The 15,618-nt window shown below is 38.3% G+C and overlaps 1 protein-coding gene across 1 annotated transcript in view; it reads left to right on the top strand.

Annotated features, from left to right (window-relative positions):
- The first annotated feature begins 7,953 nt into the window (after positions 1–7,953).
- Positions 7,954–15,618, top strand: part of LOC149186453 (putative receptor protein kinase ZmPK1) — a 51,245-nt gene continuing 43,580 nt past the window's right edge. Inside the window, exon 1 of the mRNA XM_089409352.1 lies at positions 7,954–8,199. Coding sequence (XP_089265478.1) covers positions 7,954–8,199 — 246 coding nt within the window. The remainder of the gene's footprint in view (positions 8,200–15,618) is intronic.

Below are 15,618 nucleotides of genomic sequence, written 5' to 3'. Positions count from 1 at the left end.
TTGATGTGCACATATACTACAGGGCTTCTAGGCTCCAAATATTTTGGACATATTACCTGCCCCGGCATTAAGTCAGACCATTGCCCAATGAAATTAATGATAGGGGCATCCATTTTTCGCTTCCATGTATGCTTGAAGAATTTCTCCTTAATAAACTTAGTGTAAAGGGGAACATCTTTTATTTCCTAGAGAAGGGGGATCTTTACACATAGATTTTTCAATTCTCCCAAAAGTTTAGTCTCTTCTGGGGTAGGCTAGAGTGGTTGGGCTAATCTCTCAAGAAAGGGTGGATTTACTTTAACTTTGCTTTCCACTCTTTCTTCCTCAACCTCCTTAGGTGGAGGGGGGTGTTGGTTATCTGGGAGAATTCTCCCAGATCTCTAGTTAATCTCCTGGATTTCCATAGCATAAGCTGGATATGAGGTCTCTCCAATGCATACTTGCTGATCCTGCCTATTGTTCGATTTTGGATTTGGTTGGGTAGGCGTATGGGGTTACTTGGGTGGAGCAGAGTGTAGGAGCTGTGGTTGGGTAGGTGGTGGAGGCAATAGAGATGGAGCATTATTGTATTGGGGCCTCCATACCTCAAGTGGTGTATTCCTCTGAGGTTGTGGCAGAGCATAAGGTTGAAATGACTTGTTGGCTTGCTGGGAATGATACACAGATGCATAGGACCAAGGAGGGGTTGTAGACTAGGAAGGATGAGCAGGGGTACCCAAAAAGGTATAGCTCTGGTTTGGTTGGGGTCGTAATATGCATGGGATGACCCTTTCATGCCCTTCTGGTATGGTCTAGACCCAGGAGGTATCCTTTGGTTAATGTAACAAAGTTTCTAAGTGACCCCTTCAGCTCCTTGATATACAACTTTGAGTCCGGGTAAAGAAGGCCACTTGTCTGTGGAGTGGTTTTCTTCACAGACCAAGCAAATTTCAATATAGTTCAATGGAAATTCATTCCTAGGATGCATCCTAGTGCATCTAGGACAAAAGATGGCCAAGGTTCTCTCTTCTTCCTCCTGCTTCCTTTTAATGTTCATGGTGTCCATTTGCAAGGCAAGGGTTTGCAGCATCTCACTTTTGAAATCTTCCATCATGTTTCCAATTTCTCCCTTGATGGATGAGTTGGAAGATGATGTACTTGCCAAGTTGCCATAGGTTGACTACCCCTACCCTTTTTCCTAGCCATCCTAGAATGGTTTCTAAAGATAGTCTTGATATCCTCATAGGGTAATTGGTAGATATCTTCTCCTACTAACAAATGTAAGGTATCCAGAAGATCTTCTCTTACTCCCCTATGTAGGACCAACTTTAGTGACTGAGGGTCAAGTGTGCACCTGAACCCTTTTGTAATTGAGATGGAATCTCTATTTGTAGTCTTCTAAGGATTCATCATGGCCTATGGTCATCCTGAAAATTTCTTCTTTAGTATCCTTTGACCGACAGTAGTCCCGATATTTGTTGTTAAAGTCTTGTTGCATTTGAGCCCAAGTTGTGATGCTATCTCTAGGTAAGCCCATGAACCAGTGCAATGTTGCATCCTTGAGGGTAGATGGAAATAGTTTTAACATTTGCTCATCATCTGTATAGTCATAGGTTCAACATATAACAACAAACTCAAATAGGAAAGTGTCAGGGTCCTCTATGGTTAGGCCATGGAAATGAGGTAGGGCAGAGGGGCTTATATTTTTCATCTTAGTGTCCCCATTGGTTTCCCTGATGGGGAAGGCACCCTCAAATCTCTCTCTATTCCCTATGTCATTTCAGTTTTCAACCATTGGTTCAGTAGGAATGGGTTCCTCTTCTTCTTCTTTCCCTGTAGGTTCTTCAAATATGTCAAGTTTTTCACATAAGGGTTCCTCCAGTTCACAACCACTGAAGAAGAGAGAAGGTTGGTTGTTGGATGCAGTGGGGGTATTTGGAAAAAATTTCCCTAAGTTGTCCCTATTCCTACGAGGCATGAAAGGAAATATTTTTGGGTTGGTTTTGTATTATTTTTTTTAACTTGGAAAGTACTTGCAGAAATGAAATCCTACTTGCAGAATGGAAAGGAAAGTAGATAATGAAAAATGAAAGAAAGGAAACAACTATATTATTTTTGCAGAAATAAACTAACGGCAAAATATTGAAGACAAGAAATAGAAGAAAAGAATGCAGTAATCACATTCTACTCAGACACCTCCGTGGAAATGGTGCCAAAAGTGATGAGTGCCAGTATTGCAGCAAGGATGATGCAACTCCTGGGCTACCAGCTTTACTTATCAACTCGGGGTTCGTACAAACTTGGAGGTGACAGTGTTGTATGCACAAGTAAAAGTGATGCTTCTGCATGTTGTCACTGTTCAGCTGGCGAGAGACCACTTGGATTCCAAGCCAGAATTCTATAGAGTCAGAAGAAGGTTGATTCTTTAATGGAAGAAGGGAAAATCTACTCTAAGAGAGTTACTCTATTGCAGTAATGGAAAAGAACCAACATGTAATGCTAAACCACACCATATCCTAATTAACCATTTAAGCAGCTATGCTAAGTAGAATTGCTAAATCAACACTAAACAAATTCTACTATCTAAGTTGTAGAAGTAAAAATAATTAAACAATACTAATGTGCAAGCAAAGAAACTAAACTAAATCTGTTTTCATTTTTTTGGTTTTTTTTTTGGCAAAATCAAGTATACAAACTAATTGTTCTTGTGGATGTGACAAGTGGATGGAAGGTGTTTGAGGATGGATAGAAGGTTTATGAATTGGTTGGATGGTGTGGAGGGGTCCTAGGAGGCTTTTTGTGACTTGCTATAGGTTTCCCATCAATCCCACTTCAAAACAAGCCGTTTTAGGAAAGCCTACAGGATGTACCAGAAACCTATAGGATGGTCCTGTAGGAATTACAGGAAGCCTACAGGATACAACTGAGAGCTAATTGTGAGTCTTTGGAGGTGTTGGGAAGCTTGGGAAAGGTGTGTGATGGGTGGAATAGAGTGTTATAAGGTCTAGGAGCACTCAGGAGTTAATATCCAAGATAAGAGATGGCTAGATTCACTCAATGTATCTAGCGGAATTTTAATGAAAAATTATGAAAAACTAGTGAGGGTGATGGTGAAACAAGGGATGGATAAGGTGGATGGAGTGGAAGGTGGTTGCTGGTGATGCATTCTTGGTATCCTCCTAAAGTACCTACTCTGCTTAAAACATGTGTGTCTTCCCAGAACTATGCGACATGATACATTTTCATAAACTAGAAAAGCATGAATCAATTGCCTATATTATGCAGAAGAAAGTTGTTGAAGGGAATGAAAGCATGAGTGAGATCTTATTGCAGAAATGGAGATGGAAAAAGATGACAATGAAATCTAACTTGAAACATAGCCAAATACTGAATCAAGGACAACAAACTCTGTTGAGAGATTAAATTGTCAGATTAATTCCCTTAATATTAATTTTCAACCTATGGTTCATGAACACAAGCTGCCTTGTGCTCTCTTCGTTCAGGGTTAAGTTAGATTTTTAACATTTCCTTCTAATGATTTGTGGAGTAATAAACACATTAACACTTACAAACATTTACCTGTAAAAAGTAGACCCAACAATAAAATTTAATCTAGAGATTTCAAAAACCTTTACAAACTCTAGCATTCAAATGTGAACTCAACAAACTATTGAGCTATGAATCTCAAGCTATAAAAATGGAATTCTAATCACACAAAAACTTACTCCATCAAACCCTCAAATGCTGGTACTAGACCTTCTATTTGTGGTAACGGTTTATTCATCACTCAATAGGAAACCTATAATGATGGTGATTCAATCCTTAAGAAGACAAACAAACCTGTACTAATAACCATTCAATCCTTAAGCAATCTACACAAACAACAATTCATTCCTGAAGAAACTAAGCAGTCTATAACAATTCAATTCTTAAGCAAACAAGCAATTTATATTGATAGCAACTCAATCAAACAATCAATCTGTACCTAATGGCTTGTCACCCTATTAACAAATATTTGAAATTTAAGTACTGATCTAGAGCAATCACTCTATTCTACTCTATCACTCACTAATTTATTGTTATACTCACAATCAAGTAATCTACAAGTCTTAATTTGATGAAAGCAACTCAAACACTCAGCTTATTCAGCACCTAGAAATTCAACCAAACAATTCCTAAGAAAGTGTACTCTAAACCATTCTGTAATCACACCAACCCTTATTGGCGAATAACCTTACTTGGAGCCAATGTACTATTGTTTGAATTCTAATTGATATATGACTCCTGAAACTGGAATCAATCACCTCACAAAGCAAAGGAAGTCGTTTATTTGGAAAACTAATAGAATTGATCTTCACACGAAACAGGGGAAATCCTTTATCTACTAAATTTAATGAAGTCAATCAAAACACAAAACAGGGAAATCATTTATCTATTAAACTTAATGAAATCAATCAACACACAAAACAGGGGAATCATTTATCTCTTAAACCTAATCAAATCAATCAACACAAAAAGCAGGGGAATCATTTATCTATTAAACTTAATGAAATCAATCAACACACAAAACAGGGGAACCATTTATCTATTTTGAACTAACGAATTCATAGTTAACAACTAATCATCAAAAGCACTCATTGGTATGCTATGTTCAATCCACGCAATCCAAGAGTCTATTTATCAAATGAAATAGAGCTAAACGATAGTAAAGAATCCAATATTCATGAAAGCAATCTTCAATCCAAATAACTTGAAATTAAACCAAAGGTACTACAACATTTAAACGATCAACAAGAATTATTTTATGTGGTATTTCCTGTAAAACAATTCAAATAAAGAGTCAATCCAATCGAGTTCCTGAGGGAACAAAGAAAAATTTGTTGGTCAGACAAATCCCATTCTAATTAGTTTGAATTCACTGAATAGAGTTAAATTTCAAAGTAATCTTATCACTCTCAATGTATAGATAATTCGTCTCACTCATTAGATGATCACGTGGCACTTCCCCATTGATTATGAATCAATGCGATAGGAAGCATACACTGTTCTAAAATCAAAGGAAGTATCACAAAAAAGTTCAACTATGAATTATGGAAACAAAGGTATTAAAGAACATCAATGCATCTACACTCTTTTAAACAACCAAATTAATGCAGTTCACATGCAGCAATCCAAACCAAAGCAATTTGTAATGAAGGTAAAACTAACCATGACTAGTCACATAGTGTTTCTATCCTGCAATATACAAACAAAACCCAGATGGGTGGGCCCAACCACACTTGGGAGCTAGATAAACTTACAGTAAAGAAAATATCTCAAACACAATCAACTGACCATCCTCAACAATCCATCAACACTTAATGCCAAATTCAAAGCAGAACCATTTCAATATTATTAAAGATGAGTTATGGAATTCACGAAAAAATACTTCACTGTTTTAGCACTAACTTGACATATTACATCCTCTTCCTTTTATAGGCATTTGATTACAGATAAAAACTGAACTAAAAATCGTAAGTTATAATAGTCTAACAATTTGACTCCTCTAGAGAAAATATGTTTGAATGGCTAGCCCGAATTGGTCCAACAACTTGTAACCAATTCCCAAACATGGTGTATGTTGTAACCAGAGAAAACAGAATGAAGATCTCAGGATCAAATGCGCTCATTTCAAGGCTGGTGACATCTCATCATCCAGAAGCACGTGATTCTTATCCAATTAACTATTTGAGTACCGAATCTAAATATATATTTTGAGTACAATAGTAGGGAGCCATGGTACACTAGCTGCTTCTTTTTGTTATCCTCCTGCACATCTTGCTGAGAAGTCTACACTTGGTCATAATAATTAGTTAGTTTTTGGAATCAGCTACCTATATCTACTTAAATCCACCAACAAATAGCCAAATGTAACCATAAAAATATTTACCTCAAATGGGGATTGGGACCATTGTAGGGTAGCAAAATAGCAAGGAAACAGGTTCCATAGTGTCAAAAAAAGGTCAAAATGGGGATTGAAGATGGTATTAATAAGAACAAAACAGAGGATCAACATCCTCCCACGCCGATCCTGATGCATGCCCTCATGCATCCAACAAAAAGGAGACTGCATTCAACTAAAGAAGACTGTGGTCAGAGACCAATAGTCTTGATTAAAACCTCGATCCCTTGTCTGATAGGTGGCGAACACTTTTGAAATTGCAGTGCCAATCCCTTGGCATTCAACCATTTGGCAGGCTTGTTTCGGGTTGCTTTCCACCTCAGAAGGTGCTTTCTTTTCCTTTCCAAGGCATCATTCTAGGCATACAGTTTCATATTAGAGTCCCTTACTTGCTCATTCACATCTTTTACAAAATGAAATAAGACCTTGTATTTATTTGCCTACTCTCTAAGCTTGGTGATTGTCTTCCGTAGCTTGATAAGCCTGCTTTTTAAATTTTCTTCAGCATCCAGTGTGGGGGATTTAGTCGGGGTTGTTGATTGCTGCGAGGTACTTCCTCTCAACGATTTACCTCTCAGTTTCTTAGATGATGACTGATGTGGAGTAGCCTGTGTAGTGTCCTTTCTTGCTGTCGGTCCATTGGGAGACAAAGCCTCCAGATCCCATGTGATATCCTCAGGGATTTTAACCTTGGTCATAGCAGTGGGCTCCTCCTCAAGAAGCATTTTTTATTGTGGAGGATCATCATCACAGGAGGACTAAATAGGAATATGTGTTAGGTCGATGCCTTCATAAATGGGCTACAGGGTAGGGGCCATCCAGCAGGTCCGACGGTGTCCTTGAGTTGAGGTTTTAGCAATAGGAATTGGGGGAGTGTTGTAGGGGAACATGGGTTGCCGATGTTTAGCCTTAGGAGTGGTGCTTTTGGGTTTGAAGGAGGGTTCTGCTGGAGATTCCAAAGCGTTTCTTTCTGCCATGGGACTTATTTTTGGATGGGTGGATTTTTCCTGATCATGTTTCCTTTTTTGTTGGAAGCCCAATGGGATTTCCACTGAACCCTTCCTTGTCCCATATTTTAAACTATTTACAGTTGTATGAGGAAGTTCAAAACCAAGAGTAGGGGAATGGGTAGGGGTAGACTCAGACTTGGATGGGGGTTTTGCATCGTTTATTTTTAGGGAGTGGCCCACTGCGTGTTTCCTACCCTTGGTTTGTGTCTCTTGTCTAGGGAATGCCTCAATCAGGAAATCCTCCCACGACCTCTTCCATTTCTTAAGCTCGGCAACCAGTAAAATTTTAATTAAACTATGATGATACAATGCAGTTTCGAGCTTCTTGCCATGACACTATACACCCTTTTCCATTTTATGCAAGCTTAATCTTAGGAAATAAGGAATGTTTAGTGGCCTATCTTCAGTAAAATGAACCATGAGCCGAATATGATAAAGAAATAGAATGATAAACCTTCCCTCACAGGTCACGAAACCCTCTAGCATTGTCAGGAGTGGATGCCATTGGTCCTCTATGCAGTTACGAAGCACTCCCTTCACCCAACTAATTGACCTATAGGTCGGTTTCAAGAACATGATGCAATTTAGTATGTATAATTGGCTGCCCTTGAAAAATCACTCACCAATAGCTGGTAGCCCAATAGCCTGGCTTACTAATTCCTATGTGATGCTGAAGTTGAGGTCGCTGACTTAGGCATGCTCCCCATTAAAAATCCATTCAAATGCTATTGCAACCTGATCGTTATAGCCCTGAAACTTCTGTAAAAAATTCATCCATCCTTTCTCCTCCAGAATTCCCTTACATTGTTCATATTCTGGGCTGCACAGAAATTGAACAAAAGTGGGTTCATGCCTATCTACTCCCATGGTGCCTATGTTTTGCTGAAATTCCTTTTTTTTTCAATTGACTGCATTATTGGTCCCTTATTACTCCTCCACCCATGCTCACAATCAACCTCTGTTTTAATGGCAGATGAATGATTGTTGCAATGATGGATCAGATACATGGGATCGATTGCCATAATGGTGATAATCCCGTCTTCGACTAGTTTAGAGCATGGGAACTTGATTGCAGTGTGTGATCCATGGATGGAGCTTGTGAGCATCTCGGATGTGAGACAACGCATCTTTACCATGATGGCAGAGGATGTCATGAACCGATGGTCAAGTGGGCGAGTAGTCATCATAGCAAGAATAGATCATGGCGGTCGTGGTGATGTCTTACTAGCATGTTGGAGGATAAGTGTTTATGAGATCGGGAATAGACAGGTGAGGGCGTAGGATGTATGATCATGGTGATCAAAGGATAGATTCAAAGGCATCCTTCAATGATTAACATTTTAACTACTTGTCAGTTAAACTCAAGCAGAAAACAATTGTGTACCTTTACCACATAAATGATTTGTTTCAAGTGTGCAATCGATGTTCTGAAGCAATGCCTTCTGCAATTATGTGCCTTCTGCCTTGATTCTAGAGAATTGCCATATTGTGCCTTTGGTGAGTTGAATACTGATTCCATGAATCTGTACTTAACTCAAAGTGAGCTGGTAGCCCTGATCGTTCCCTGTCTACTGATGTTAACTCATCAAAACATGTTAACACAAACAAGATGATCCTTTTTATGATACAAAATATTTTCTTGCGCATCTTGCGACAACACTGTGTGATTATACGCCCCAATTTTTAGGCAAGATCTCCAGACCCTTGTATGAAATATGAGTTTCATTTTGGACAGAGCATTGAACATAGGCCTTTTAACAGAAAATGAAACATTGTATCTTGATCAAGACATAAAACATAGGTATCTTGAATAGCATGTGGAATCAAATTTTGATATCCTCATAAAAGAATAACTGAAGCTTGGATAAAGTATAAGATATCGACTGTCTGTACTGATTTCGGAACCTTCAAATTGAATGTCATAGACCCGGCTACTTAATTATTTCAAAAAAGGAGACTACTTATCAATCCATGGATTTTAACCAGGCCTAGAATGATAGCTTCCTGGGGCATTTCTTCTTTAGGGAGCTAGTGTTAAGAAATTTACTGCATAACATAAATAATTACTGAGAGGAATAAATATAAAAATAACGAGCAACAACCATAAACACATAAACACAAATGTTTATCCAGGAAAACCCCAAATCTGGGGAAAACCCAACCTAATAAGATCTCATTAGCATTGGCCAAGACCCTGGCCATTCCGACCAAGTGAGCCTTCACTGCTCACCTCCAGGTCTTGCATTACAATGAAGTCCTTCCAGCCTTTTATAAGCTCCATTACGTATAATACCACACGCAGAATACTATGGGTACACAATACCATGTGCCCCAAAACCATCACTGTTTAACCTCGTCAACTTTGACTCTATCCCGAGTCAATTTTACCGAACAATTCCCCCCTTAAACTTGACTTTGGGTTCCTTGACTAACTCCAGCCAAACCTGCTAAGTGAGACAATCCTGGTCAGTCTAGCTCTTACCCCATTCAGAGTTTTTACCGGGGTATTGTTAACCAAACATCCGCCCTATCACCTAGGTCTAACCCAGACTTTACCGGTGATCACTGAGGGGTACACATGCCTTACCAGGTCTTACAGTAGTATGCCCATTTACATGCAATAATTTTGACTTCATTAATTTTTTTATTTTATTTTTACTTTTACTGCGATTCTGATCCATCCTCTCTCAATTTGATTTTCTCAAAAACTTCTATCAAACCACTCCAACTGCGAGCTTGATGAGAACCTCGTAGATTCCAGCACTAGTGGCCTCACATAGTAGAAAACGAACAATTTTTGAAGCCGCGTGAACAATTTTCTTCTGCTGACATTTTTTAAATAGCCGCATGAATCCTGAACAATTCATCAGCATGTTCCAAACCGATAAATATCGCAAATGCACTACGATCCCTGGCAGTTACGGCACTATCTTCCACACATTCTCCTCGAGGTTCTTCCATGTACGATTGTTCCACCATTATTTTCTAGACCTAGATCTGTAAAAAGGCTACATTGATCTCATCAGGAACTATAAACCCCTGGCATCAAAGAATCCCTTTGAAGCCAATATCTGGCTCTGATACCAGTTGTTAAGAAATTTACTGCATAACATAAATAATTACTGAGAGGAATAAATATAAAAATAACCAGCAACAACCATAAACACATAAACACAAATGTTTATCCCGGAAAACCCCAAATTTGGGGAAAAACCCAACCTAATAAGATCTCATTAGTAGTGGCCAAAACCTTGGCCAATCCAACCAAGTGAGCCTTCACCGCTCACCTCCAGTTCTTGCATTACTCATTAGCATTCGCCAAAACCCTGGCCAATCCAACCAAGTGAGCCTTCACCGCTCACCTCCAGGTCTTGCATTACAATGAAGTCCTTCCAGCCTTTTATAAGCTCCATTACATATAATACCATGGGCATAATACTATGGGTGCACAATACCATGTGCCCCAAAACCATCACTGTTTAACCTCGTCAACTTTGACTCTATCCCGAGTCAAGTTTACCTAACAGCTGGAAATGGCCAGAAAGAGAGCTCCAAGGGGGCTTCTTTTCCATAGTTTATTCCTTTGGGCCTTGAAAAGAATAATTCACAACCCAAAGGATCCCTATACTACTACTACCTTCTTATATTATAGAGCCTAAAGTAGTTAGTGCTCGAGGCATTCTTATTTAGAGAGTCTAAATTTCCCAAATAGACTCCACAAGTTTCCTTTCCATAATCATTTCCTTGATCCCGTAAAAGAACAATTCTATGCTCAAGGAATCCCTAGACTAATACTGGTCCATTTCATTTATGAGCCTAGATCAGTCGATGCTCGGAAGCTTCATATTTAGAGAGTCTGAAGGGTTTCAAAGGAGACTCTGCCAGTTCCTTTTCCGTAGATAATCCATCAAACCTGGATAAAGGAATAAACTTAATTTTGGTGGATTCCTCCTTTATTCTACATGGGCTATGGGGAGGACTAACCACAGATATAAAAAGTGACAACCCACTGGTTTACTTATATATATATATATATATATATATATATATATATATATATATATATATATATATATATATATATATATATATATATATATATCATCAACTAAACCAGCAAGGGATTGATTATTAGCATGAATCAACTCCAATCCTAGATCCTCTCGAAGTTCCTGCAAAAATTGATCACGTGAAAGTGCTTTATGATAAAATTTAAGCCGATGGCCATTTACTACAAAAGAAATATTATCATCATTGATACTACAAATACGAACTGAACTATTATTAAATACTTTAGTTACCTCATATAGTCCTTACCATCTAGTGAAAAATTTATTTTTGAAATGCTTAAACTTACTATCGTATAACAAGGCCGAGTCACTTGGATAGAATATTTTCTTCTTAATAAATTTTTCGTGCAATCTTATTCTTTGGTCCTATACTAATGCAATTCTGCGGTAGGCATCTTGTTGGATCTCATCAAGCTCTTTCAATTACATCAATCTTTGTTCTTGAGCCTAATTTAAATTCATTCCCAACTGAGTAGCGGTTCTAAATGTTTTTACCTGGAATTCGATGGGCAAAAGAACTTTCTTACCATAGACTAATTCGTAAGGTGTGTGTTCGGTCACATTCCTCTAAGTGATCCGGTAAGCCCAAAGTGGTTCTCGTAACTTTTCTTCCCAATCTTTGTGATGCAGTTGAATTGTTTTTGTAAGGATAGATTCCAACACTTTGTTTGTGGATTCCACTTGCCCATTAGCCTAGGGGTGGTAAGGGGTCGATCTACAATGCTTAACTTGATATTGCTCCGTAAGTTCCTTGACCAAATTTGATGTAAATTGCCTTCCTTGATCAATGACAATTTCATGAGGCATCCTAAATCTTGTAAGGATGTCCTCGAACAAAAACTCTAGTACTACCTTCTCAGTGGCAGCATACAATTCTTTGGCCTCCATGCACTTGGTGATGTAATCAATGCATACTAAAATATATTTCTTCTTGTTTGACATTAGGGAGATGGGCCGTACAAAGTCCAATGTCCACTTCTCAAAAGGTTAAATAGCAATTTGTGGTTGAAGAGGCATTTCATTGCAGACAACTGATCTCCCCATTCATTGGCAAGTGTCACAACTCAAAACAAATTTCTTGGTGTCTTTGAATAGGATCAACCAATAGTATCCATTATGGAGAACTTTATATGTCATTATTTTGTCGGCAAAATGGCCACCACAAGGCTCGTTGTGACTGGCACTTATTATATTGTGCATTTCATCTTCCCACACACACTGCCTCATAATCAAGTCCGACCCTGTATAAAATAGATCTCCCTTGATCCAGGAGTAACTTGCACTACGCTGCACTATATTGTGCCTCTCTCGGGCTGACAGGTTTTGAGGTAGTTTTCCTAATACCAAATAATTGGCGACATCAGCGAACCAAGGAGTAACAGTAGAAATGGAAAATAAAGCTTCATCTGAGAATTCATCTGGCACTAGTGTTGGCATGCTTCCCTGCGTAAGATTCAAACGAGATAAGAAATCATCTGCCAAGTTGTCTCTTCCAGGCCTATCAATTATAGTTATAGTGAATTCTTGTAGAAGCAACAACCATCTAGTTATCCTACTGTTAGTAATAGGTTTATTCATTAAAAATCTAATAGCAGAATGGTCAGTATGGACAAATGTCTCATAACTAGTAATATAATGTCTAAACTTTCCTATAGCATGCACAACTACTAACAGTTCTTTTTCAGTAACCGTATAATTTAATTCAATGGGAGAGAGATTTTTGCTAACAAAGTAAATGGCATAGGGAAAGTTATCTTCCCTTTGTCCCAAAACTTCTCCTAGTGTAGTGTCTGAAGCGTCTGTACAAATATGAAAAGGTAAGGACCAATTTGGCCCTCTTAGCACCGGAGCGGTAGATAATCTCTCTTTCAGTACCTGAAAGGCTTGTTGACAGTAAACATTCCATACAAAGTTAGCATTTTTAGTTAACAACTTGAATGATGGTGCTGCAACTCTAATGAAATTCTCAATAAATCATCGATAATATCTTGTGTGCCCTAAAAAAATTCTTACCTATTTTTGCGAGCTCGTAATAGGGATACATGAAATTACCTTGATTTTTGCTAGGTCAACTTGAATCCCTTCAATTGACACATGATGGCCTAGAACAATTCCCTTAGTTTGCATCATTCTACATTTATCGCTACTAAGGCCTAGATTAGCTTCTTGACAACGGATTAATACCTTCTCTAGATTCCCCAAAGCCTCTATAATGTCATCCCCATATACTGTGAAGTCATCCATATAGACTTCCACACAGTCATGGATCAAATCATAGAAACTTGCAAGCAAGCTCCTTGGAAGGTGGTAGGGTCTTTACAAAGACCAAAGGGAAGGACTTTATACACATAAGTACCCCATGGGTCTTCTCAGCTTCTTAATGCAGAGTTCCTTGATAATTTTAGTGTATATGGGAATGTCTCTAATTGCTTCTAAAAGTGGGATTTTAATATAGAAATTCCTATGTTCATTTTCCAGGTCATATTCAAGCAGGAATTCCTCTTTATTTACTATTAGTCTTTCCGAGTACGGTGGTTCCCGTGATTCTTCTTCTTTCTGTTGTTTTTTTATGTTTGGTGAATGATTTTTTGATGATGTGGAGGGTACCTATTCCTTGATGACGACGACTGATTTTCCTTCGTTAATTGTCCTTCCTGATCATAATCGAATTTCATTTATAGGAATGACAGTGATCATGTGTTCACCTTGAAACATGTTTATAAGAATCTCTGAAGAACAGAAGAAAACCTTTCCCTAAAAGATTTCTGATAAAATTTGTCAAAAATCTATCTTTCAGGATCAACGCATTTTGCACCACTGGTGAACCATGAGACTAACTTGTTGCACTATGCTTACCTAGCACTACTAGTGTCGATACTATAAGGAAAACATGCACCAATCCTCTTTAGGCAGTTTTTCCTAAAGTGGAGGACAAGCTTCTCTTACTAGAAGTCTCGAGAACAACGAGTTGGTTACAGATGAATAAGGATTAGAGAAATATCTCCCATTCTTGGTCCTTGATCCTACTTTCATGGATATTTTCCTTGAGTTGCGGAACCTCTCCTTCCTTTTCTGGATCCTTAACTCCCTGTCCTTCGCTATAAATGAGATCCCTAGTATCCACAACTCATTGGCTATTGCTTGGTTTCCTTCCTATGCTAAAACTATGACTAAATGCTTCCCATTTTTATAAAACGAAAGGAGTGCCTGAAGGTCTTGGCTAGGAGTTGGAAACTCACCTAAAGGAGGCTTCCATCATCAAGGCTTCATGGTGAATACACTAACACCTTTCATAATTTTTTCGCTTCAAAATATGAGACAAGAAGTGTGAAAAAATATTATGTAATAGATGCCCCCTAAAGCATGAAGGCAGAACAAGAGTGATGGGTGAAATGATTTACAAGTGAAGGCATGGACTTGGAGAAACATTGTTATAAGACCTACAAATCAAGAATGATACAATATATCTGAAATCTTTGATATAAGTATGCCTAATAATACATCTATGAATAGGAATCTAACAATACATGAATCCACGAAATGGATGCAACCATCTAAATAGAAGGGATTATGTGTATGGATCCACAGCATAGATGTAACCATCTGAATAGAAGGGATCATATGTATGGACCCATAGCATGGACGCAACCATCCAAATAGAAGGAATCATGTTTACAATCATGAATAGCTAATAACTCCATGTACTCTAGATTTATCAGATGAAACCTAGGATCTTCACCTCTATCTGGACCCAACCAAAGTACGAATCCCACCATATGAATAGATGTGTCAGAGTCAAACATGGTAGAAAACCACCTCATTACCTGTCAATGATGTGAACCGTTAATAGGCATGAGATAAACCACTAATAATGACAATGGCTCTCACGATATGACAACACAATCCACGAGTGTGAACAAGGAAGCTGAAGTCGAACACTCATAGAATCATTGGATCGAAGGGAAATGATGTGAACCTATCTTAGAATGTGAAGAACCTGCCATTGAGGCATGCAAGCTTGAAGGTACTGAAATGGATTTTTTATACCATCTTCCTAGATAATGAGATGGAGTCGACAAGAAGTGATCCATCTAAGGAAGGTGATAATTTTTCCCACATCATCAACACAAAACATAGGATTTAGCAGAGTTGGTAAGAGTGATTTCACGATTGTTGCAGAAAAGGAAAAAAAAGTATAAGTGTTTTAAATTGTAGATGGGACTTCCCTTGAACATATCGACGACATGACTCTAGACTTTGGCAGCATTTGACTCAACATAGGATCAAAGGTCACGATGACAATAGGATATAATCGGATGAGAGGCAAAGGGATTCTGAAAACCCAGAAAGGCAAGTGATGAAGTGAGGATAACCCAAACCCAACATGAGCAACAGATAAGTGTCATGTTCAAGAGTGATATGTTTCCTTTATACAAAATACAGGACATGTTTACTTCCATTTTTCCACACTATTTCTAGTGAGTGCCTCATTATTCTTTATCTCAAGCTTGGAGATGATATAATATGCTTGTTGTATAAGTTCATCCTTTGGATGAATCCATCTTAGTATTTTTACCAAACCCTAGGAAGGAGTAGCTTGGTCTCCTCATGGTGACAA

Source organism: Pinus tabuliformis, chromosome 3_1 (assembly GCF_031772625.1).
Source record: "Pinus tabuliformis cultivar Carrire ecotype Pingquan chromosome 3_1, CPIR1, whole genome shotgun sequence".
Classification (NCBI taxonomy): Eukaryota; Viridiplantae; Streptophyta; class Pinopsida; order Pinales; family Pinaceae; genus Pinus; species Pinus tabuliformis.
Note: the sequence above shows the minus strand (reverse complement) of the source record. Positions and strands in the feature narration are given on the sequence as shown.